Source organism: Cydia fagiglandana, chromosome 13 (assembly GCF_963556715.1).
Source record: "Cydia fagiglandana chromosome 13, ilCydFagi1.1, whole genome shotgun sequence".
Lineage (NCBI taxonomy): Eukaryota > Metazoa > Arthropoda > Insecta > Lepidoptera > Tortricidae > Cydia > Cydia fagiglandana.
The window spans coordinates 19,830,153-19,855,156 of record NC_085944.1 but is presented as its reverse complement, the minus strand read 5'-3'; the positions used below and the strand labels follow the sequence as shown (position 1 = coordinate 19,855,156).

Sequence of the window (25,004 nt, the reverse complement as noted above, 5' to 3'; positions counted from 1 at the left end):
CCAAATGAATGTTATTAAATAGGTATTTATCATCCAATATAAAGATCTTTATTTCTCATAAGAATACATAATATTCACTTACACGAGAATTTCTTACTTTTTTTTCATGCAAAATACATATTTTTCGGTGACTGCACACTTAACTTATAACCACTTAATACTGTAGGTACTACATATTATGACTTAAAACAAAAATTTACAAATTAAACTAAATACACTTTTTTTTTTTTGTCGGGTAAATCAATACTTATTAACAAAACATGCACTGGAATGCGAGCGCAGTTGCTACGGCCCGGACCGGCTGGCCCGTAGTAACAGAGATAAGACAAGGATACGTAGTCACTTACACAGATATAAAGAGCGTGGAGGTGACAAAGCGCTTCTTCTAGTTTAATGTAGTGTTGGTGTGTTTCGATAGATGTAATAATTTATTTATATTATATTTTTGGTTTTATTAAGTTATTAATTTAACAGAATAATTAAATGTAATAAGTATATGTATGTTATATTATATAGGTAGCTATAGTATTTGCAAATTAATATTAAAATTAATGAGGGGGCCTATTTATTAGTAATATAATGTTTCAGCAACCTTTTAAATGTGATAAAGGACTTGGCGTCTTTTATATCTTTTGGCAATTTATTATATAAATTAGCACCTTCATAGAGTATAGTTTTCCTGCCATAATTTGTACGTGGTGCACGAAGGATCAAATCATTAGCATTTCTTAGTTTTATTCTTTGTACTTCATGTTTTTTGGTAAAAGATATTTTTATATGTAGGTCTCTCTGTATAATTTTGCGTATTAGCATACAAGTATAATAAGTGTATGATTGGTGTATATTCATGATTTTAGTTTTTTTGTAAATTAAATCTGTCGGTGTTAAACGATCGAAATGAAATAATACTTTAATTAATTTGTTTTGTGCTCTTTGTATTGTATTTATTTGGGTTGCTACCGCTGTACCCCATATCTCGATTAGATAATCGATATGTGGCTTTACAATAGAATTATAAATCATGTAACGTGCTTGGTTTGGGAGACATTTCGCTATACCCCGCAGTGCTCCAGTAAGGGAGGTAATATTTCTTTTTATTTTTTCAATATGTGATTTCCAGGTAACTTGTTTGTCTAAAATAAGACCTAGGTACTTTTCATTATCAATTTTGTTTATTTTTTGGTTGTTTATTGTCAGAGGTGGGTGGTGGTCAATTTTTTTATTTTTAGATGTAAATATGATGTAATTTGTTTTTGCTATATTTATTGTAAGTAAATTATTTTGAAACCACTTGTTAAGAGTGTTTAAATCGGTCTGAACGTCAGTAATTATGTCATGGATAGAATTCCCAAAGTAAAAGAGACTGGTATCATCTGCGTATAAAGTTGCCTCCCCTTTTAGGCCAATTTCGCTAATGTTGTTTATATAAATAAGAAAAAGCAGTGGCCCTAAGATTGACCCATCAATATCATCATTTAAAAGTCAATGCTACCAGCAAAAATAAGAAAACAACTCAAAATTTGCATTTGATTAGTTGGCCTCACATGTGAATAAAATGGTTTACTAACGAATGGGCCAAAATCGTTTCCCAAAGTATCACATCCCAAACTATGTTTCCCAAATTATCATTTCCCAAAAAAATGTTTGGCAAAACAACTTATCGCAAAATTTCAGTTAGCAATAGTCTTTTTTGGCAAGTTATTGTTTAGCAAATAATTACTTGGACAAGTTTCATTTTACCAAATATTATTTAGTCAAATGTATCATTAAGCATAACTTACATGTCCCAAAATATTGCATGGCATACAATTTACATACCAATAAAGTGGAGGCTGCAGAATTTTATTTGTCTAGTATTTAACTGATCATTACATATACATAGTAAAATGTAACGTCAAAAAAAAACATTCTTACTGCCAAAAATATGTAGTAAATGATCACTAAAATTAAAACTCCATTTGAATGTAAAATAACAACCAAATTTGTTACATCTTGCTATTCTATTAAAGCAAATAACACCAAAGTAATCATTGTAACCCAAAAATAGTAAATAACCACCAATATTCAAACCACATTTTAGTTTAATAGGTCATGCAATTTTTTTACATCTCGTTATTCTATTAAATTAATAAATCCACTTCGATGACCTTTTTTTAGTACATAGAATTTCGTTTCTGTAAGGACCGCAGTTCTAACCTAACCTAACCCACTTTTCTAATAGCATTTCGATTCTGTGAGGGTGACAGTTCTAACCTAACCTAACCCACTTTTCTGATAGCGGTTCCGTTTTGTGAGGATCGCAGTTCAAACCTAACCCAACCCACCCAAATTACGTAGAATTTAACGTACCTATTATAACATAACAAAAAGTACTTTAAATAGAGATGCCTATTTGTCAAATTTGCGAAGTGACAATTTTGACCAAACATCTTTTTGGAATATAATATTAGACAATAAAAAACGTTTGCTAAATAAGTTTTTGTCCTAATAACATTTGACAAAGTAAAATCATGCCAAATGATAATTTGACCAAATAAATTATATGCGAAGTGTAACTTTGCTAAAGGTTCCTTTGGGAAATGAAACTATTGCGATAAGTTTGTTGGGAAGTGAAATTTGGCGAAATGTATTTGGCCGAAACGAAAGTACACCGAATAAAATGCAACTTTGCTATCAGTTTTTGAAGTGCAAAGTAAGCCTTTCCGAACTGGTGTGGTGAAAAATTAATTCTTACTTATCCTCCGTGTTTGTTAACTTTGAGGACTTGCCTACTAGCTTGTATTTAATTTACATGCTGTGTACGGGGGGTCTTGGAATTAATTAAATCCTTTGGATATACGTTGTGATTTGCAGGCGTTTATTTTCTACGTTCATTAAGTGATCGTTCAGAGACGTGAGGAGGTTTAGTGTCGGATTAGCAGTAATTGATCCGGTTAGGCCATTAGCTGCGCCGGCGGAGATGAACACGAGAAACAAACGTAATGAAGACGGGCACGCAACTCAGCCAGGGACTTCACTCAAAAATACGATTCATTAAATAGATAACAATAAAAAATATATTATAATTCGCATCAAATTAATACAAATAATGTATAAAATACTTCTATTTTATCAATAAATCCTAAACAATGCGTTTTAAAGTATAAACCAACACTACGCCTAGTTTAATTATTATTTACCTATGTTGGTGTTTGGGGACAAAAACAAGTGAATGTATAGTTTCGATTGGGACGCTAAATGATCGGGCAAATTTCCCGTCGGTGCCTGTTTTTTGCTCCCCGCGGGGCATGCGGAATGAGTTTACGAGTAGGTACTTATATCATAGTTCACATCCGAGTTACGAAATGCTGCATAAAATCTAATTCTACTAACAAATAAAATAGATAAGTACTACATAACTACATTAACAAAAACTAAATACAAAGAAATAGGTACAATAGTAATAATATATAACTATTTTGGAATTCACGGGCCTACAAATCCCGGTCTTTTGATAGGCTTGCGTGGGGATATAGATCCAACACGTAGAGGCCCCTTGGAGAGCTTTAATGTCATGTAGAACGCCTGCTGGAACCCGTTCACAGGCGCAACAATAAACACCCATGAACCGGTCGCAACAGGCATTGGGACTATTGTAGAAAAAGTGAATAGTATACCGGTCTATGGATTGAAGTTTGGATGGACAATGAGACTGGGCTATTGTAGAGAAGTCCGGGCACCTGCCATAACAATGCTAAAACATGACTATTATTATTATTAAATTTAATATCTAAAGATTACCTACTCCTAGTAATTTGCCTCAGTTGAAGGTCAAAAGGCAATTTTTAGTCTCAAAACAAAATAACATATCGTACGTCTGAAGATTTGGCTAACGCCAAGCGTCACAGACCATTTACTGAAAAGAAGCCTTCATTCCGCCACGTACAGTCCGCGACGCCATCACTCGGTCACGGTACAGTCGGCAACGTCTGGCCGTTCCCAGCCACTTCCTCGAAGCAACAAGCAAACCCCGCTAAACCTCTAACAGATTACATTGAGCAGATTGTCCACTAAACATGCCACATTTCCAATTTAAACTGCCAAGAAATGAACTACGAGTACCAGTACAATATATACATGTATTGTATGAGTAAGGACTATAATTAAGATCCCTTATAGAGATAAGTTTGCCTTAGTACACTAGCTGCTTATATTTTGTTTTTATTGTTTTTGTAATCTCTCTTATATACAATAAAGTGTTCACATATAGTATACATATGTAGGTACATAATATAATATTACGGTTATACTCACGTATTTATAAAATGTTTATTCACTACTACGTATATACGACGTGTAAGACCACTTCGCACCTTTATAATCTTTATACCTATGCATGTCACGCGTTGTGTTTAGAAACGTTAGTAAAACCGTAAAATCAGATTGGTAATCAATGCAACATTTACTTGCCAAATTCCATTTGCAAAGTCTATGTGGCTTAATATTTTACTTCAAATCTGGATTTTGAAATATAAAAGTCGTGATAAACGTGTGGAATTCAATTTCGTACTATCTCCTTCTAGTCACTAAGTAATATTAGGTAGGCATGTAAACAGATAGGAGCGAGCAAGATCAAACATACATTAATGTATCTGACATACGCCTCAAGAAGCCGATTTTAAACGAAATCACTTTTTAAATGGAAAATCTATTCGCCTACTAATCACTACATTGTTTACAGTCCATCTACACACATGTGAATTGTAAGTCACCTGGTAAATCTAGTGGTTCCTCTGCGTAAGTGTGCACTGCGGCCGGTCACTGTTCATTATTTTTATTTATCCGGCAATCTGTCGGTCTGTTTGTCAAGCAGAGCCACGTGTTGACTGTGGCCTGATTACTCACGGCACTCACCACGCGAATTACTCGTATCACACCGATATACTTTTAACCCAGGTCTACGTAGAATTACTAAGGGCTTAGGGGTCATTTTATATAAGGGAACAGGGAAAGGAGTAAAAATGCCCGGTGAATGGGTGGACTGTAGTACTCGCGGCTGTGTTGACAGTCGAGCACAAACAAGGAGGCCTCGGAGATTGGGCCGACGAATGTAATGGTAATGGCTTTCTGAAAGGTTCTTAACCGTTAGCTTTTCTCTAATATCAGCACGTATTTACAATCTTTACCTGCGTAACATATTCATAATCATAAGCATAGACATTTTATGACGTTACTTACAAAACAAGAGACCCCGAATCAATCTACATATAATCGAGTATTCTGTACTGTAATAGAAACACAAGATTAGTAACCTTAGATAGGTTAGCCTAGCTGTACGAAGGAAATTACCCACTGCTACGTAACCTCCAGGAAGGTATATTGAAGTAACGGAACGGAAGCTAGAAAGTGACTAGCAATTGACTATTTTCTCTCGCAAGAACGAACGTATAGATGTAATCCTTTGTGATTAAAATGAAAGGAATCGTGATTTTATGTCCTTAGTTTAGAATGGTTGATGGTTTTAATGATTGATTACACACTGACACAGGGGGACAGTCCGGCACCGGAGCGGCGCTGCGCCGGCGACGAGCCGGACGACATGCCACCGGACCCCCCGCCCGCCACCACCCCCAACGACGCCACCACCCCGGTATGTAGCCACTAAATATAGAATGAAGAAGAATATCTAATCAAATTAGACACGTTTGTAAATATGTATAAAGAAGCTTCTGCCGAGCGCCAAAGATGTACCGTCTGTTATAACCAATAGCCGGGGCCGCCAGACGTGGGCCAAGAAGGGTGCTGTCGGTGGTTGTGTTGTTAACCAATGTAGGTATGTTGCAGCCGGCGGGCAAGGGCCGGGCGGTGGTGGTGTCGCTGACGCCGGCGCGGCAGCGCGAGACGTGGGCCAAGAAGGCGGAGTTCCTGCTCGCCGTCGTGGGCTTCGCCGTCGACCTCGGCAACGTCTGGCGCTTCCCTTACATCTGCTACCAGAACGGAGGAGGTAACCTAACCTAACATACTCATTTTGATTTAGGTATTCCAACAAAAAAAAAACACGTAGGTACGAACGACGAAACTGATTCTTGATCTAAAGATGTCTTGGTTTAGAAGTTTACCGAAACCGAAAGCTAACAGTCTCAGAAAAGTCAAGAGAGTTGTATTCGTAACTGACACTCTGATACAATGCTATTTTATTATGTACCTAAAGCTTTTCACAATGGACTTACTAATAATGTAGAATACCTTATCAATATTATCAGTACATAAATATATACATATACCACTTATATATAAATAGTTACGCATGCACTGAATTTATCCGTAATATTTTTGGGTGACAGAATTTCTGGTACCTAATGATTTACTAACTTAGGATTGCTGAAATATTTTCTTGTATTTTTAATCACTAAGCGTAACGCACGACATGGTGCAGTAAGCCCAGCTCCCTACTTCTATTTCAAAGGCGTATTAATTAACTATATAGTGTTAATATGAACTGCACTCGTGTTCAAATTCCCTTGAGTAGAGAGAGAGTGAGTTGAGTGGTGTGTCTCTGAGATGAGTAATGTTGCAGGTGCGTTCCTGATCCCGTACTGCGTGATGCTGCTGTTTGGGGGGTTGCCGCTGTTCTTCATGGAGCTGGCGCTGGGGCAGTACCACCGCTGCGGCTGCCTCACGCTCTGGAAGCGCATCTGCCCCGCCCTCAAAGGTCACTCTCTCATTCAAGCTATCATGGCGCCATCTATGCAAACCTGACTGACAGTTGCCAACACCACTTTAATATATTCATGAGTAGTTAAAAATAAGTATCATCAATATTACAACATTCTTGTTACAGATTGTAACATTTATAACCGATTGGGTAAAGTCGGGAGTCTTTTGATGCGATTTTTGTACAACTATGGTTTATTGTACCGCGTATTTACGTCTGTCGTCATTCTCGGCGCGATTGCCGATTGTCCCGTTTGCTTATGAGATGAAGCGCTAAGTGATTGTACGATTGTAGTCCCTCGGGCCGGAGGTTGCCGTGCCGTGCCGTGCCGGGCGCATTGTTCCAGTGCAGAGCGCTGTTCCCTGGTGGAGTTGGATTTACGTTGTTTGGTACTCGATGTCGCCCCCTGGCAGATCTGTTCATTGTAGAGCACAAAAATATTTGTACCTGTTTAGGGTTCCGTAGTCAACCTAGAACCCTTAGTTTCGCCCTGTCCGTCCGTCCGCGGCTTTGATGCTTCTTGAAGGTTAGAGCTAATAAGTATAAAGATAGCGAGAAAGATCACATTTAGCATGGACGTATAAGTATTTATAGTAATGCCGACAAAGTCGCGCCCTGCGGACAAAGTTCTTCAAACAAAAACGTCACAGTTTGACACTAACACATCTAATCCATCTCGTTTCTAGATCTATTAATTAACGTATCTTAAAGTTTGAATCGAGCAGTCGTACAATAAAAAGTAGAAAAAAATATTTTAAAGGTATAGCTCCCCTACACGAAAAGTAGGGCAGATTTTTTTAATTTCAACCCTAAGATTTTTTATCGCTCTGAAATTAGATAGGTTAGGTTAGGTTACCCACCACTAACATATGAACCATGTGTGTAAAAAATATGAAAAAATCGTGAAAGTACGGCTTATTAGTAAATACTTTCAAGGAAAACTATACCGAATATGACGGTTTGAGCCGATCTTGAGTTTTTGCAATAAGTCTATTTTGATGGACGTGTAACTACGGAACCCTATACTGAGCATGGCCCGACATTAGCAGGTTTTTACTTATAGTTACGTTGCATCTACCATCAGTGCAACTATTTTCAAGACATAGTACAAACTTAGTCGACTGTTCTAATATTGTAAAAAATCTGTCCTATCTAATACATCTCTACAAATGTTGTAGGTAAAGCGATATCAATTACGATTAAATAAAATCCATTGATCAATAGCTTATTTATGAAAGTGGATCCGAGCCTATAGATAAGATAAAATACTTACTTGTTGAAAGGGCCCCTCGGGCTCCGCCATTCAGGCTTTTACAAACACATCAAAGTAGCTTTAAACATTACCAACCGAGGATAATCACTAGAAAACTACGACCAATAGGTACCTAACTGTTTGTCGACGCTAAGAACTTGAGAAGTCGCGTAATATATATTTTATTTTATCACTACCTAAGTACAATTCAAGGGTTAGGTAGTTGAAGTTGGTTGGTAGTCAAAAATAATATCACTTAATCATATAGGCAAGACAAGACATTGAGGGTCTTAGATACATAAAAACTGCAATAAATAGTAACAAACTTCAAAAAAATACAACAGTCAAACATTAAGCTTTTCCATTGAGTTTCAATAATATTTGTAGATTTCTGAGAGGGGAATACTTACTCCAACAACAAAACAATCGTGTTGTTAAAATGTGGAGCTTTTCGTACACCTTCCACTTTCAATGAACCTCATTAATCGAATCGTCTGAAATAAAGTTACTTATATAAATTAATTAATAATCGTGATTGCGAGTGGAATTGCACGTACAAAATCAAAATTTAAATGGTTAATTATTTGGCGCTATTTTTAATGAAACGTCCATGAAGTACTCTACACATGGGGTAAGTAGTTGTGAGCCCGATCTCCTCGCTAGAGTGGTCCGAGACCCTCTCGTGTTAAAAGCTATCACTCGCCAAACAAACGTGACCGCTGCTGGCGTTCATACATTTTAAGCAGCGCCACGTTAAAAGCATTGCCTGCTGTATATTTATAAAGGGCCGCGTTTACTGCGACCCACCAATCGGCTTTGTCTTGCTCTAGCGCCTATTTCACAAGTGTGCTAAGGCAGTGAATACAATCCTCGTAGAGAAGCAAGAGGATAGATTACGAAATTAAGATATTTAGAAAATGTATCTTTTTTATTTGGGCGTATTAAAAAAGTGTTGGGATGCTTTTTGTTATTTCTATTCTAAAAAAGTAACCTTAAGTATACTATAGGGACCTATAACATAACATTTATGGTTTTTTAATGGGTTATTCGTGAGCGTTCGTAGTATTTGTAAAAGAGGCTATAGTGGCTCGCACGTGTGCCTACGTCGGCCTCGACGCCATTCCTCAATCCGCAGCGCAAATATTAGCAGGGCGCTCCAGACGACGTCCCGCGCTCCGAGCCCTGAGGGCAGCGGACCAGTTCATCTACCTACCTATGCCAATTAGTGCTGGCCAGCAGAATATTCCTTCTAAGTAACAGACAACGAAAACTTTCGTATTTATCATATTAAGTAGGTATAGTACCTACTTAGCAATTATTTATGTATTAGGTAAATAAAAAATATGAATGGCTCAAGTGGACTATTCATAAGTGCTTTTTGCTAAGTCTGCTTTTGAAAAATACCCGATCTACATAGAAGTGCCACGGGCAAAACTGCAAGTATTACTAATACATATAGTATAACCAAGTATAACTTATTATGTGCCTTACTAATCTTACTATTTAATTTACTTTAATGTAAATTACCATTTTATAACCCAAATTTTAAGTCGTAATTTATGTTTTCTCAGAGAATTAATACCACCGCACTTACCGCAGTGTTTGAAAAGTTTTTAAAAGATCAAAGTTAAAAATATGTGAATACGAGTACGTACTAATTTTGTTATTAATTAAGCTCTTATGGGCATATTGGGCATAAGTAGATATTTAAGTTCCTTTGGCAACATATTTATAAATGTAAACTAGTACGTACATATCTATGACATTGACAATATTGTACAGAGATAGCACTTGAGTTAAAGTAGAGATACTAGAGATGGTGTTATGCGAGTGCCGACTCGCCAACCTCGAGCCGTAGCCGTGGTTTCGAGGATTGCATGATTGATGGATTCCTGATCGCAGAGTTCAGCACGTCGCATGTTTGTCCGTTACAGAAACAGATACAAAGCAGTCGGAATACAGTAATAGTAGATTGTTAACCAAGGGTTGAAAGGTCCCCATTTCTGTCGAGTTAGTGTCACTGCGTTCGAGCCCCAATAGTCCGAGACGGAAATGGTGCCTTGCACCCGAGTTAAACACTACTTTTCATATCGAATGCGAGGAAACCAAACCAGACAAGGCAATTTCGCAAAATTATTAATTAATTAATACAAAAATGTATTATTGGCTTTATTCGTAACTTTATATGGTTGAAAGTGAAAATAGACAACTTCTTTGCTAGGCATTTTTTTAAAGTTATCTATCGAAAGAAGCATTTCTGACAAAGTGTTTTTACTGATTCTGAATATTTAAAGGGAGTATTTATTTCCAAATCCCGAAAACTTCGTAAGGTGTATAAAGAATAAGATCATCGTGCTCTATTAGCGGAGCACCGGAGCCCTCGCCCCCGCCCGCGCCGTCAGCGACCAACATCGTAATTTGACCAATCACAAGTTCCTTCTCTAGCTAGAAAACTTGTCGGGCCTTAATACGAAACAATTCTTTAGACAACTTTTGTTAGAGCTTTTTAAAGGAAATTTTATGCAAAATGAACTAAGCTGTAACGATGGCTATTTTGGGGGGTAGTTCTAGTCGAAAACTATTGATTTTTTGTAGACTTCACTACGAAATAACAATAGTACTTACAAAAATCCATCAATCATTAATTGTATCGGTTATAAAAAAGGCGTACAAACAACTAGGTTTCATTTTACGATTAGGAAAGCCATTTAAAAATAGTGTCACTTACAAAATCCTTTTAAACAGTTTTGTTCGCAGCCACCTCGAATTTGCCTGCGCAGTTTGGAAACCCTAGGGTCGTTCTACCGTTTCGTGCCGATTTGCCACTTTTTTGGAGATTTTTTTTATTTTGAAGTTACAGTGTAGATTTTGATATTGTGGATGTGTATACGTATTGTGTATATTATTTTAAGAAAGGCACCTATATACTAGTTATACTTTTGGAAAACAAATAAGGAAAGTAATGAAGGCACAGATGGAAATGAAAAACTAAGGGAAGGTAATGAAACACGAATAGAAGTAAATGAAATTATATTATATATAAATTAACTTTATTGGTTAAAATCAAAGTGATAATAATATTTTAAACGATGGAACCATAAATAGCTTGGCTTTTAAAAAGTATATCTACCCTGTTGACCTGTTTAATATAATAACCCACTTTTTAACAATACTTTTTCCGATGTTTCAGTATTTCTCTTCGGTCTCATTATTTGTCAGAACTAGAAACATATAATAATGAGATTTGTAATGTAAAAAACTGCTTACATAAATGAAATTAAAAAAGCTTAAATTATCTAGAAATTGCTATAAAAAAACAATCGTTAGTTTTGATATTATTCGGGAGAGAACTACGGCATAATTTTAGACTTTCTAGTAGGTAAAGTGACTTAGCCGTCTTTGTAAAGAGCAGATGTTGTTTTTTTTTAATAATAAAGTGGGCCAGATATTAGATTTAGGACACTACCATGATAAGCCGTTTCAAAGGGAACGGCGGGCCAAAGTAAAGCTGCAGGACAGCAGAGCTTGGAGACGAACAAATAGTTGTGTATTAAAAAGTTAACTAGCGGACCGCAAACACGATGTTGAGCTCTAAAGCCGTTGGAGGTCGAAGAGCGTACTCTTCGAAACATCAAAACCCTGTGTGGATAGAGGCCAAGGGCCGAGTACGCCCGAATAATCAAAATACTTATTATAAATAACAAACTCCATAGGGTTGTAGACTCAACAAGTCGCACTTTCGAGGAAAAATGCAAAGGTCAAGCCGCAGGAGGGTCCGAGATCATATTGGTTAAATTTCAAGCTCTCTTAGTTCTCAAGTTAGGTCTTCTATGGAAGCACAACGTGATCAGACGGACTGGGCTTTCAGCGTTTATGCGGATCTCGACCTTTGGCCTCACTTAGCGAAGTTCTGCACTCTTACAGATTGATGTTTGGCCTTGTACGGAAATGTGCCCCTATCTGAAGCTCCCCCGGGCCGTCGGCCTTGCTTTTTAATACATTCGGCTATTGGTTCTTGTTTGAGGTCAGCTCCACTGAAGCTCAGTCTTTGACCTCGCACGATTGTGCCCGCTGCCAATAGTTAAAAGAAATTTTGAACACCTCATGCGGAGCTCGCCTTTCGGCATCGCTTGCATTTCGGCATTGAAACAATTTAAGGTCTACTCTCCTGCGAAAGCTCGGCTTTCAGCCTTGCAGGAAGGCGCGCCACAATCGGACGCTCCGAGCTGCCTGCTCTTTCTTTGTGGAACTCGCAGAAAGGGGTGGGAATGGGACGCTCCTCTCCAGTTCTCGATGGTGTTGAACCATTGTTTCATGAACTTTCTGGATTTTTCTAAAGCTTGGCCTTTAAACGGTTACAAAGTTACAAGAAATTTCCCTGATACGGCCAACCCGTATTTTTAACTTAGCACAAGAAGAGGCTCCCGGGAGCAGATCTTTGTGAGACCCTCCTCATAAATATCTGCCCTCGAAGGGCTCGCTCTTGAGCTTTATTCCAGGACTATAAAAAGTTTTCAGTATGTTAATTAGCAGATAAGTTAGGCATTAGAAGTTCCAATAGGTTCACCTATCCAAAATGTTCCGCATTTATAAAATGTTGGAAATATGATGTATCTATCCGATATATTTACAATATTTGCCATGAAAAAAGAGACTACTTACGCTTACGCGCCTATCTGCTTATTTATATGCAATATCCACAACCAACAGGATTCCCATGACATATTGTCGGGTATAGGTAAGAAAGAACCTATACCCTGAAACTCGTGTCAAACGGTCTAACGAAGTCGAAAGAATGGGACATACATACGTTTCAAAACATGAGAGTTATGATTTGAGAGCGTATGTGTGCATATAACTCTTGGGCTGCTAAAAACATAAAAAGGTATCACATCTGTCATACAAAATTATTGTTCATTTCCTTCCAAACTGGTTCATTTCCTTCACCCGAAAATATTGGAAGAAATGGAGAGGAATGAATTGGAGTGGAATGAACTTTCGACGGTTTTTTTAAATTTCTTTATCGTCTTTAAGGCTAGAATGTCATCAAGTAAAAGTAATGAAGATATGCCAAAATGCTAACAGATTATTAACAAGGTGATTTTTTTTTACAATATATAGCACCAAATTACTTAATGGATGGAAATGAGTAGTAACCGTGACAAAGTGCCTTTCCGGTGAGGAGAACCAAAATTACTCGTAAATCAAGAGCGCGAAACCTCCTTCGTTGACGTATTGCGATAGACTAAGGTAGTAAAAACACGTAGCAATCACAGGTATTCGTGAATAATGGCGCGTTTAGATTTGGCATGAGTGGCAATTTTTTAGAGTGAGAATGAAGTCTTTCGCGTGACAAAATTAAAAAGTGCGTTCTCTCTATGATAATTTAACTTTAAAAATACGTACCATGTACCATTATAATACTGATTATTTGCTTATTTATAAACAATAATGGAAAGTAGGGTTTATCTGCAAATAATAGTGTTTTTAAATTTTTGAACCCAATGGTACGCCATTTTATGTCGAGGGAAATTAATTTTTCGCATGTTTTTAATTTTTATTTAATATATCATTAGATTTAGCTAAATTCCAAAACTGGCGCATTTTCCGTACCACATAAACATACCTTTTAAAAATAACCACATATAAAAAATTATAATTTTAAGGCTTGATGTGGGCTCGGACACCAAATCGGCACGAAACGGTAGAACGACCCCCTACCATAATGTTCATAGTGATAGAGTGGAGCGAGTACAAAAGAAGTTTGTTAGAACCCTCGATTTTAGAACTGGTCATACTCACCTTAACTATAATGAATCTCTGACACATCAAAACTCCAAACTCTTGCTAGTCGACGAGACTAAGTATGTAGACTCTGTCCTACTTTTCAAAATATTGAATAATGTGTTAGATGTCCCCTCACTACTACATCAAATACATTTGAGAGTTCCTCATAGACGTCAGCGCCAATGTCAGAAGAAAAAAATGTTTTCCATTTCCTATAGTAGAACATGCTATGTAAAAAATGTATTTATGAGACGTGTTTGTAAACTTTTTAACGAAAATGAAAAACTTTATAATTTAGATTTGTTTAACTGTTCCATAAATTCACTAAAATGTGCTTTTCGGTAATTAATTAAGTATGTAATTTTTCATTACTTATGTCTCTCTCCGGTAATTTAATCACTACCCATTAATTTCACTCCGACTCTCGTGAGTATACCTATACGTTCAAACTAATCTAGTACCTTATATTTTTGTTACTTTATTTTACAGACTGCAATTTATATATATAATAAGGAAACTCCAGGTCTTAATTTAAGAAATATTTTTGTAAACCTATTTGTAAACGACTGTTTGTTTCTTCTTAAATAAAACAAAAAGAAAATTGTCACTGCGAAGTCGGTGCTTAACAGTGTGGTCAAGTGGTCAGAGCCTATACCGCGAATAACGACATTTGGGCCCTTAGAGTCTACATATAAAAAACCGGCCAAGTGCGAGTCGGACTCCCGTTCCAAGGGTTCCGTACATTACACAATTTTTAACAAAGTATTTTTTATGTGAAACGTGTAAGTAAATAAGTCTGACTCACGCTTGACTGCACATTTCTAATAGGGTTTTCTGTCATCTATAAGTAAAGAACTATTTTATGTTTTTTTTTTAATTAGACCCAGTAGTTAAAAAGATAAAGATGGAGGTGATCATTATTTGGCTTTTATCTTGAATTACTTCTAATCTGTTTATTCTAAAATTATATAAAAAAATATTTGAGATTCTCTTTTATTTTTTAATTTTCTCATTTACCCCCCAAAAGTGGTCCCCATGTTTAAAATGAATTTGTTTACGTTACATGTCCGTCTTTGGGTCACAAACTTACATATGTATACCAAATACCAAATTTCAACTTAATTGGTCCAGTCGTTTCGGAAAAAATAGGCTGTGACAGACAGACAGACAGACAGACAGACGCACGAGTGATCCTATAAGGGTTCCGTTTTTTTCCTTTTGAGGTACGGAACCCTAAAAAGGCCCTCAGACTCAGACTCTCTATGATCTGTTTTGTCTGAGTCTGTTTCCTTTTTGTCCTATTTTCATCTCCAAGCTAATATAAGTAATTTACGTTAGTTGCGGAGTGAGACATCTAATTAACGTTTAAAGAGGTGATAGTTAAAATTCAGCTTAAATAATTCTACACAAAACTATCAATGAGCACTTACGGAGTACAAATCACCGTACATTAGCCGGTCCATATTCACTGGTTCCCGCAGTGTTGCCAGATGGTCACAAAAGTCACATTTTTCGTGACTTTTCGACTTCTCGTGTGACATGTGCGTGACTTTCGATCATGGGGCAATTTTTGTGACTTTTTAAGCTAGTCGAATTTTGAACAAGTTTAATTCTGCAATTCATATTATTTAGGAACATAGTGAACGCACCCAAGTTGACACTTGCACTGGCACTTTGACGTTACATCCACCATCATGTTTATTATAATAGTGGTGGCAAAATGAGACTTGTTACCTTGACTTGACGGTGTTATTTTCTTTGATAGTATACCTAGTAGTTATCTGTACGCCTCTGGCGGCCTCTGATTCGATCGGGCAATTTAATTGACTAATCTGAATACGCCTTAAATCGGAGATTGACGCCAATTTATTTCTGATCAAATCAGTCGATTTGGTCATCCCGTCTGAATACCGCTTAAAGGCTTTCGTGATTGTTCAAAAACTGATAAGAAAGTTGCATTTTATCCACATGTGAGGCAAAGTAATCAAATGCAAATTTTACTGATAGAATTGATCATTTTCAGGAAGAAAAATATCACTAGATTTATGGTGATATTAGAGCCCCCTAAATTTAAAAAATGCTCCAAAACGAAAATACTGGCGTCACAAATTGGTATTCTTGCGCCCGCACTCCATTTTATCGGTAATATCGGTCATAATCGGTTTAATTTGGCGAGCGGCAAATTGGCGTTTGCGTCCGCACGTCCTGATTCGATCGGGCAATTTAATCAGATTAGCGAAAAATTTACTAGTCTGGATACGCCTTAAAGTTCATGAAATCGATCACAACCAAAGAATATAATACTCACTAGGAGAAGAACGATAACTCCATACAAAAAAATGTCCCCAAACGTTTATACGTTTATACTAGTATCGCCTTCGTTGTGTACCAAACACTAAAGTTGACAACCAGTTTAGCCTGGCGGGTACTGGTATTATAGGTAGAAGTCTGACCAGCGAGTCGCTGCACAAGCATTTTTACAGAATTCTTCATATGGCAACAATTTTATCTGTCAAAAGTGTCAAACAACTGTCAAAATGTTGACAGCTTCTGTTACCAAACAATATTGATATTTGTGTCACATTTATGTGAGTTTTTATTTGCAAACATATGTTTGACCAGCGAGTCGCTGCACAAGCGTTTTTAGAGAATTCTATATATGGCAATAATTTTAGCTGTCAAAAGTGTCAAAAATATTGTCAAACGAGTTTACACATAACCTAGATTCTCAAATTCTCATGTTAGTTCATTCGTTACGGAAGTTTATAGTTTATATCGTATTATAATGGCTAAACCGATTAGAAGCAGTGTGAGGAGCATGTTATTTAAGATAATCTGTAACTATAATCAAGTTCGACACGACGAAAATGAGAGATTACTAGAAAAGAAGCGAATATTGGACGAAATCATTCAGGCGACCGGTAAGTCATTATCAAACAATGTTGATGCTTCTTGTACCAAATTTAATTTACGAGATAGGAACATTTGTTTGTATTACTAAACTTATGATTTATTTATATTACAGCGGGCGTAGATGACGAAAATGTTAGAGAAACTATTCAAAAGCTAGCAAGCGAACTGAAGAATGTTATTGATAATAACGCATCAGAATCAAGTTATTTAGAGAAAGTGTCTACTATGACAGGTAATATAAATAATCTATATTTTCACATCTAGGTTTATTAATATTTTAGTGTTCTTTTGTTAAAATTCCTATTGTTAAAACTGTTTTTTTTTTCAGGTGCAAGCATTCGTACACTACGCACAATTAAAAAAGAGGGTTCTATTAACCAAGGCCAATGGAATACGCCAGGGAAAAAACGACCCCGGCCACCAACTGTGTCAAATTTAGACAATTTTGATGTGTCAGCCATCCGTAATAAAATTAATGAGTTTTATTGCGTCAAAAAGCAGGTACCTACTCTAAGAGCCTTACATGCGGATTTGAAAGAATCTATAGGATTCTCAGGATGTTGTGAAACACTGAGGAAAATACTACACGAGAACGGATTTGAGTTTAAAAAAAATAAAGAAGAGCGCTCCATCCTCATGGAAAAGTTTGAAATATCTGGGTGGAGGCAAAGGTTTCTTAGAGCTATACATAAAAAACGGGAAGAAGGAAAAAATATTGTGTATCTTGATGAGACATATGTCCATCAAAATTACAGACCGAAGAAGTCATGGCAAGGGCCTTCAACTTCCGGTTTAGTTGAAAAAATTTCCTCGGGTAAGCGGCATATTATAGTGCATGCTGGATCAGAGCAAGGATTTGTGCCCAATGCTTTGTTTGTTTTTAGCACAAAATCCAAAGCAGCTGACTATCATGATGACATGAACAGTTCTAATTTTTTAAAGTGGCTACGAGAAATGTTAATCCCAAATTTGACTGAGCCCAGTGTAATTGTTATGGACAATGCCAGTTACCATGTAACACAAATAAATAAGCCTCCAACCATGCACAGCTTAAAGGCTGATATTCAAAAATGGCTAAGGGAAAATAATATCCCATATGAAGAGTGTTTCAAAAAGGAGGAATTGATGTGCCTCGTTGAGGAAAATAAAATTGGTCCCATATATGCAGCAGAGGAGTTATTGAAGCAGCATGGGCATGAGGTCCTTAAATTGCCTCCATACCATTGCGATCTAAACGCTATTGAGTTGATATGGAGCCTCACAAAGCGAAAAATAGCCAGCAGAAATGTGGGGCTACCGGGTTCAGATACGGAAAACTTGATCCGAGAATGTTTTGCAATGATTACCCCGGAAGATTGGAAAAAAAGTACAGACCATGTAATAAATGTGGAACGAAAATACAAGTCTAAGGACAACATTACAGACACTGAACTAGCTCCATTCATAATAGAAGTTCGGGAAAGTGACAATGACAGTGATAGTTCTCTGTCAGGAATTGAATTTCTTGAATCCGATTTCGATTATGATTCTTAAATAAATAGGCACCTTCTTTATAAACTAACAATATTAAAAGTAGATTGAAACTACATTGTGTTTTCTTTCACCTACCTTCAGTTCAGCTCCATTATACAATATGTGACTTTTTATTATTACTAACTTTATAAGTACAACGGGAAGCATAAATATTTCCCTTGTGAAGGTTTACTTTAATAGCACAAGGGAAATATTTATGCTTAATAAATAATCGCCTGTAATTAACCCGAGTTCAAAACTTCAAAATAAAACACAAATAAAGTAATTTTTAATCCTATCAAAAATATAAATGTCATATGAGAACCAAGTTCAATATTATGACATATGCCTTGGTTGACTTCAACGACCAAAGAAATGAGATTTAAAGGGTGCCGTTTAATGGTCAGTCCTGAAATTTATTTGTAACAACAAAGTATCATTTTCTATAACTTAGGAATCTTAGGATAATATAATAACTTACTTTTTGTACAGTTGAAGTAAAGATATTTATGTTTACTACATATTTTTGTAATGATTGACTGATTAGTCTACTAACAATTCGTTCCTTCGTTTTTTAGTATCTCTGATAATAATGATAACTATTCAATCATATTTTTAATTTTTAAGTGGGCTAAATTAGAAGCCAGGGGTTATAATTGCATTGCAACGATATCCTCAGTCTGTTTACTGTATTAAATTTACAGTCTGCTACGTTGCAGACTTCAGTCAGTCACTAATCAAAACAAAAATTAATTACGTATGAATTACCAAGTATCAAATTACTTTTTTTGCACTATGCTTCGTGTTACCAGTTAAAGATTTTTTGAATTTGCCGCTTTTTTTTGTGCAGCCACTCGCTGGTCAAACTCTATATAGTGATTCTGTTAATAAACATATTTGTTATCTTCATATCACGAAGTATATGAAAGATGCAAATATAAACCCTTGTTTGTGGTATTATCAATAGATTTACATAAAAGGCATGTTTATATTTATAATATTGAATTATTTATTAAAAAATGTTTTACTTATAGAAATATGCATGCCTACCTATTACACTTTACACACAGATACACTACACTTTACACACGGCATTTTACACAGATTTCTAACTTGTATTCATACATTTCTTCACGGTTAATTAATACGCTTCCCAGATGCGTTATGACTCGGTTCCTTCTGAACCCACTAAAGCTGTATAAATTTCACTCTGGCTGCTTCAACAGCCGTTGCTCCGCATTTAGCACATTTTCTATGTGCATTGCTGTAATCTATGTAGGTACAGACTTACAGTCTTAAGTGGTTGTACCGCTACGTTGTATTTATTATTTAAAGATTTAATAAATAAAATTTTCGTTATGAACTTTAACCACAGCAGTTGGACAGAGTCATTGACAAATATATTTTTTTATTATGGTGGGTAGACGTACCTACCCTCCATATATTTTATGAACATTGATAAAGACAGTTGGAAGCAAATATTCATTATAAAACTTAATCGCGTGTAATTAAGTTTTAAGCGTTTTAAGTCCCGTTTTATGATTAATTATGTATAAAATTCGTGATAATTTAAATCAGAGTTGGGAGCAATGTTGCTGTAGAAAAATGTTTTTATTTTTATTACTCGCAACTTTTTCTCGGAGGCCAACGCACACATAGAAGCTTCAGGCGCACACATGCGCAATTATTTGGGGACATAACTTGCTTAGGAAGTGAACAGGCCTTGATCACAACTAGTATTAAGTATGAAAATGTGTGTTTCTAAAAGAAAAATCATATAAAGTTAGTAGATTTTTTGTGAAATATATTATTTTCTGAATTTTTTCTAACAATTCGATTTAACATTGGTCAAGCAGATCAGATCTTTTGCCTTTTTCTCAAAAAGGCAACAAATTTGAAAAATGTAGGCGCAAAGGGATATCGTCTCATAGAAAATTTGAATTTCGCGCCTTTTTGTACTGACAAAATTTGCTTGTCCAGCTATACCTACCCATACGATACAATAATATAAAAATGTGACTTAAGCAGCAAAAACGTGACTTTTAGAGAAACGAAACGTAACTTAGGACTACAGAGCCCTGGCAACACTGGGTTCCCGAATCAAGTCTATAAATTCCCGCAACGCCTTTAAGAAATTTGTGTGATCCCATTTGATGCGCGAATGTTTGTCATCTTAAGGGATCCGGTATAACGTGACCTTTAAGGGAATAAGTAGGTATTGTGAAATCTTCGCTGGTCTCAGGTGTCTTAAAGCTGCTTTACTTCCAAATCACAAAAATACAAAAAGTGGCAAAGTGAATTCTCTTGTGAAGTCGATTTTATTGCAGACCTTAAAATTAATAATTAATCCATTTCACATTTGAACGTGTCTGAACAGTATATTAATGAGTTAAACACGAGTGACATGACGCATGCCTGCCTCCTACACTGTTTTATTTGCCCGCACTCAGACAGCAACTGGAATATGATCCGTCATAAAAACGCGTCATAAACGCTATCAGCGTGTCCTTGCTGCCTATCGATGCACAATCATCGCCCTGACGATGCTTTCCTAACGCCCCATGGAACGTCCCAACACACTTATGTTGCATTAAAAGTGACAACTGATAAACGATATTTATATCTCTTTTATATCGTATGAGCTATATTAAATATTGATAATTAAATACATTACATTAATTACGATCAGTAAAAGTAGTCAGCCTGTGGCTGACCACTGGACAATAAGCTCGCTCTACTCGAACCCTCTAATCAGCCATCACGACGGGATGGCTGGGCACTGGGTTTCTAAAGGCTGTGTATTTGGTATACATGGGGCTGATTACTGGCAAAAAGGCCCTTTTATTAAGTATATTTAGTAAAATATTTCCAAAAGTCCAATTCCATTAAGTTTTATTCTTTACAAAAATTAAACTTTATTAAATTCTTGAACAGAAAAAACAGTGATAATACTTATTGGTCCATAAGTGTGCAAATTTTATGATCTTGAACATAGAAATTTCGTTATAAGGCTGACTACTGGTGCTTTTACCCTAGGTACTAAATTGTAAATCTCGCTGTCTATTACATTTTTTTTTTTTGTATTTGTTGCGTGACTTCAACTCTAGTGCCAAAACCTACGTATAATCATTAATACTTACCGAAAATACCACTTTCTCCATCTCCATCTTCTAAATCACGTTCCTTGCATATTTATTCCTCTACACTGTAGCTTTGGCCTTGCACTGCACTTAGAGTGCACTGTGTACAAGCTATTTTAACTGGTTATTCCGGGTGGTAATTCAGCCCCTAGCAATTAGCGAGGTGAACGTTTCGTTGTATGTAGTTTCGTAACTTTCACAACAGCACTTTATATAACCTAGATATCGCGAAAAATCTTTGTCTCTCCCATCATCATCATTCGCTTGCCCTTGTCCCATTCACTGGGGGTCGGTCGGTCTCTCCCATATTGACTTTCTATCAGTTGCAACGAAATGTATGAAATAGCCAAGTTTATTTTTTCGTAATTTTCAGGTTGCTCTCATTACAAACTTTGTTAAGAATGACCTTAACTATCAGAGCATTCAGTCGTGTATGACAAATGAAGGGTGTGAAAATGATTCTGTATAGTCAGAAAAGCAAATTTAATCTCACACTCGCAGCGATATTATTAGATTTTCCAATCTGTTATCGCACTCATAAACTAATTACCAGCGCAGCATCATTTGATTGCCGACAGATGGCGCTGATTCGATCCAAGATGGCGGCCGAAACGTCACAAGTTGCTGCCAAGTTTACGCGCCGCTTAATTGAATTGGTGTGGATTTGTTATTAGTTCTCGGGCTGCTGGATTCGTTTTGTGCTCTCGATGATCGGATTTGTGACAATTTAGTGCCTTGTCGGTATAATTTCGCGCCATGCAGCTACTAAGTACCTCTCTTTTAAAAAGGCAGGCGTGGATATAGTATTACATAAACAATAGAGACCATTCAATTGTACCAAACAATTTATTGCCATGATATTAGATTAATAATATAATACAATATCATCATGACTTTCAATATAGTTATTATTCCTTCTAGTGGTCTGTAGTGGTACCCACAAATAGAATGGGTAGGTAATAAAAAGGTATAAAGCCAGGCCATTCAAAGGCGCTCGGCGCTCAGCGCTCGGCACCCATCGCCTGCTTTTTGTGTGCATCTTTGTTCAGGCTTCGGGTGCGGCGTGCGGCCTGCTCTGAATCTATTAATCCTACTTTGTCCGTCTGTCTGCTTCAATGGCCTCTTCGGACTTACGATGTGAATTATAAGTTTGATGACATGCTTTTTAATTATTTCATATCCTTGACATGCGTTTTTGTTCGTACGGTTGATGTACATGCACGCTACGCTACGTTGACTCGCTAACGCCCATTTGATAGGACAACTTTCTTACCTCTAGCAAGGAAGCGCATACGTATCTTAATTAATTAACCATACCTACCTAATTATTCTACCAAATAGGTACCTATAGGTATAGTTAGGTAGGTATGATATTTACTAGTCGCTTTTCGGTGAAGGAAAACATCGTGAGGAAACCGGACTAATCCCAATAAGGCCTAGTTTCCCCTCTGGGTTGGAAGGTCAGATGGCAGTCGCTTTCGTAAAAACTAGTGCCTACGTCAAATCATGGGATTAGTTGTCAAGCGGACCCCAGGCTCCTATGTGAGCCGTGGCAAAATGCCGGGATAACGCGAGGAAGAAGAAGACCTACCTAAATATTCTACCAAATAGGTACCAACACAAACTGCGATCGCACTTGTTATTCATTCTACATAATTATTTACAAATTACCTATTTAAAAAATTCAAATTGTGCTCGAGATTAAAATGTGTGTGTTGCTAGCAGGAGTCGGTTACGCGATCTGCATGATCGACATCTACATGGGCATGTACTACAACACCATCATCGGCTGGGCGGTGTACTACCTGGTGGCCTCCCTGGCCTCCATCAACTCCGAGCTGCCCTGGACCAGCTGCGACAACCCCTGGAACACCCCGCTCTGCTCCCCCGTCACCGCGCAGCAAACTAACCCCAATGCCTCCACCCCCGCCAAAGAGTTCTTTGAGTGAGTATCCTCGGGGCTCTAGAAACTCGGACCCGGAATCAAAGACAGCCCCTGGAAGACCTACCACCCCTATTCCCCCATCACTGCGTAGCGTAATAGACAAACATAGACAAACCCTAACGCCTCCACCACAGTACCTCCATCAACTCGAAGCTGCTCTGGACCAGAGACAACCGCTGGAATTAAATATAATTTCCTTTTATCCAAGACCTACACTTCCTGCCCGTGGCATAGAGCCGCTTTTTTGATGGATTCCATTTAGTGAGCAACAATCTTCTTTTAGTGGAGCTTATTTGTTGATTCTTTCGAGCTGCATAATATTCCCAGCGAATAGTTCAGGCACAATCAATCAATTGTTTTAATCAATAATCTTAATTCTTAAGGTAGTAAATGTTAGCGAATTATACGTTACGATAATTCTTAAAGAAAATATGCTGTAAGCCTCTCTAGATCTACCGGGAATAGCACACACGTGGGCAAGATAGGATCCCTCCAAGACCTTATTAGTTATCACGTATCAATCTTCTTGACATGTTTACAGTTATTCGTGATTGAAATACATGAATGTGCGCAGACGCAACGTGTTGGAGCAGCAGCGGTCCAACGGGCTGGACGACATGGGCCCCATCAAGCCGTCGCTAGCACTCTGCGTGTTCGGGGTCTTCGTGCTCGTCTACTTCTCGCTTTGGAAAGGCGTGCGCAGTGCCGGCAAGGTATACTTCCTTAAGCAACTTAAATTTGACTAAACTTTTCTCAGAGACGTCAAGGACTAGTTTTATTTAATCTACCTTTATAATCGGTAGAATATCTGATTATAGTGTTAAGATAGGTCTATCTTAACACTATAATCAGATCTAGAAGATAGGTCTATCTTAACACTATAATCAGATCTAGAAGATAGGTCTATCTTAACACTATAATCAGATCTAGAAGATAGGTCTATCTTAACACTATAATCAGATCTTCTACCGATTATAAAGTCGTTCTCTGATTAAATCTACTCCAAAAACATCAGCCTTCGAGCATTTTCTTTTAATGTACCTACATATGAAAGTACTTATTCTACTTGACATTTATGTGTCACATATCGTCACTACTTTGAAAAATTCTCGTATCTCGCACTGCTACCCAGAGTTAAAACGCAGTAACTCTTTACGCATCCCATACATTAGTTACCACATTTTTCTTTTGATTGACAGAAGAAGATACGAGTTTTTTTCAAAGTAATGACGATCATGGTAAGCATACCTACTAAGTATACATTATGTACCCTGTGTTGTTATTGTGCCAGGTGGTGTGGGTGACAGCGCTGGCTCCGTACGTGGTCCTACTGATCTTACTGGCGCGGGGAGTTACCCTGCCCGGCGCCACCGAGGGCATCCGCTACTACCTCACTCCCGAATGGCACAAGCTTAAAAACTCTAAGGTGAGAACCACCTGAGTTAACTACAAGTTACAATAGTGGAGTTGGTTTACAATTGCTATTATTTTTTCTTGATTATTTTACTCTTGACAGGCGTTCATTTCAGACACACCACTGTATATTACCTATAATAAGTCATGTTGCCAGGTGTGGATCGACGCGGCATCGCAGATCTTCTTTTCTCTGGGTCCGGGGTTCGGCACGCTGCTCGCGCTGTCTTCTTACAACAAGTTCAACAACAACTGCTACCGCGACGCGCTCGTCACCTCCTCCATCAACTGCCTGACTAGTTTCCTTGCTGGTTTTGTCATCTTTTCCGTCCTAGGGTGAGAATTCTC

General features: G+C 37.2%; 1 protein-coding gene across 1 annotated transcript in view; it reads left to right on the top strand.

Annotated features, from left to right (window-relative positions):
- The first annotated feature begins 5,503 nt into the window (after positions 1-5,503).
- LOC134669926 (sodium-dependent serotonin transporter) overlaps positions 5,504-25,004 on the top strand; it is a 31,906-nt gene continuing 12,405 nt past the window's right edge. Inside the window, exons 1-7 of the mRNA XM_063527543.1 lie at positions 5,504-5,629; positions 5,824-5,983; positions 6,557-6,691; positions 23,024-23,243; positions 23,818-23,956; positions 24,535-24,669; positions 24,814-24,992. Of these exons, the coding sequence (XP_063383613.1) occupies positions 5,504-5,629; positions 5,824-5,983; positions 6,557-6,691; positions 23,024-23,243; positions 23,818-23,956; positions 24,535-24,669; positions 24,814-24,992 (1,094 nt within the window). The remainder of the gene's footprint in view (positions 5,630-5,823; positions 5,984-6,556; positions 6,692-23,023; positions 23,244-23,817; positions 23,957-24,534; positions 24,670-24,813; positions 24,993-25,004) is intronic.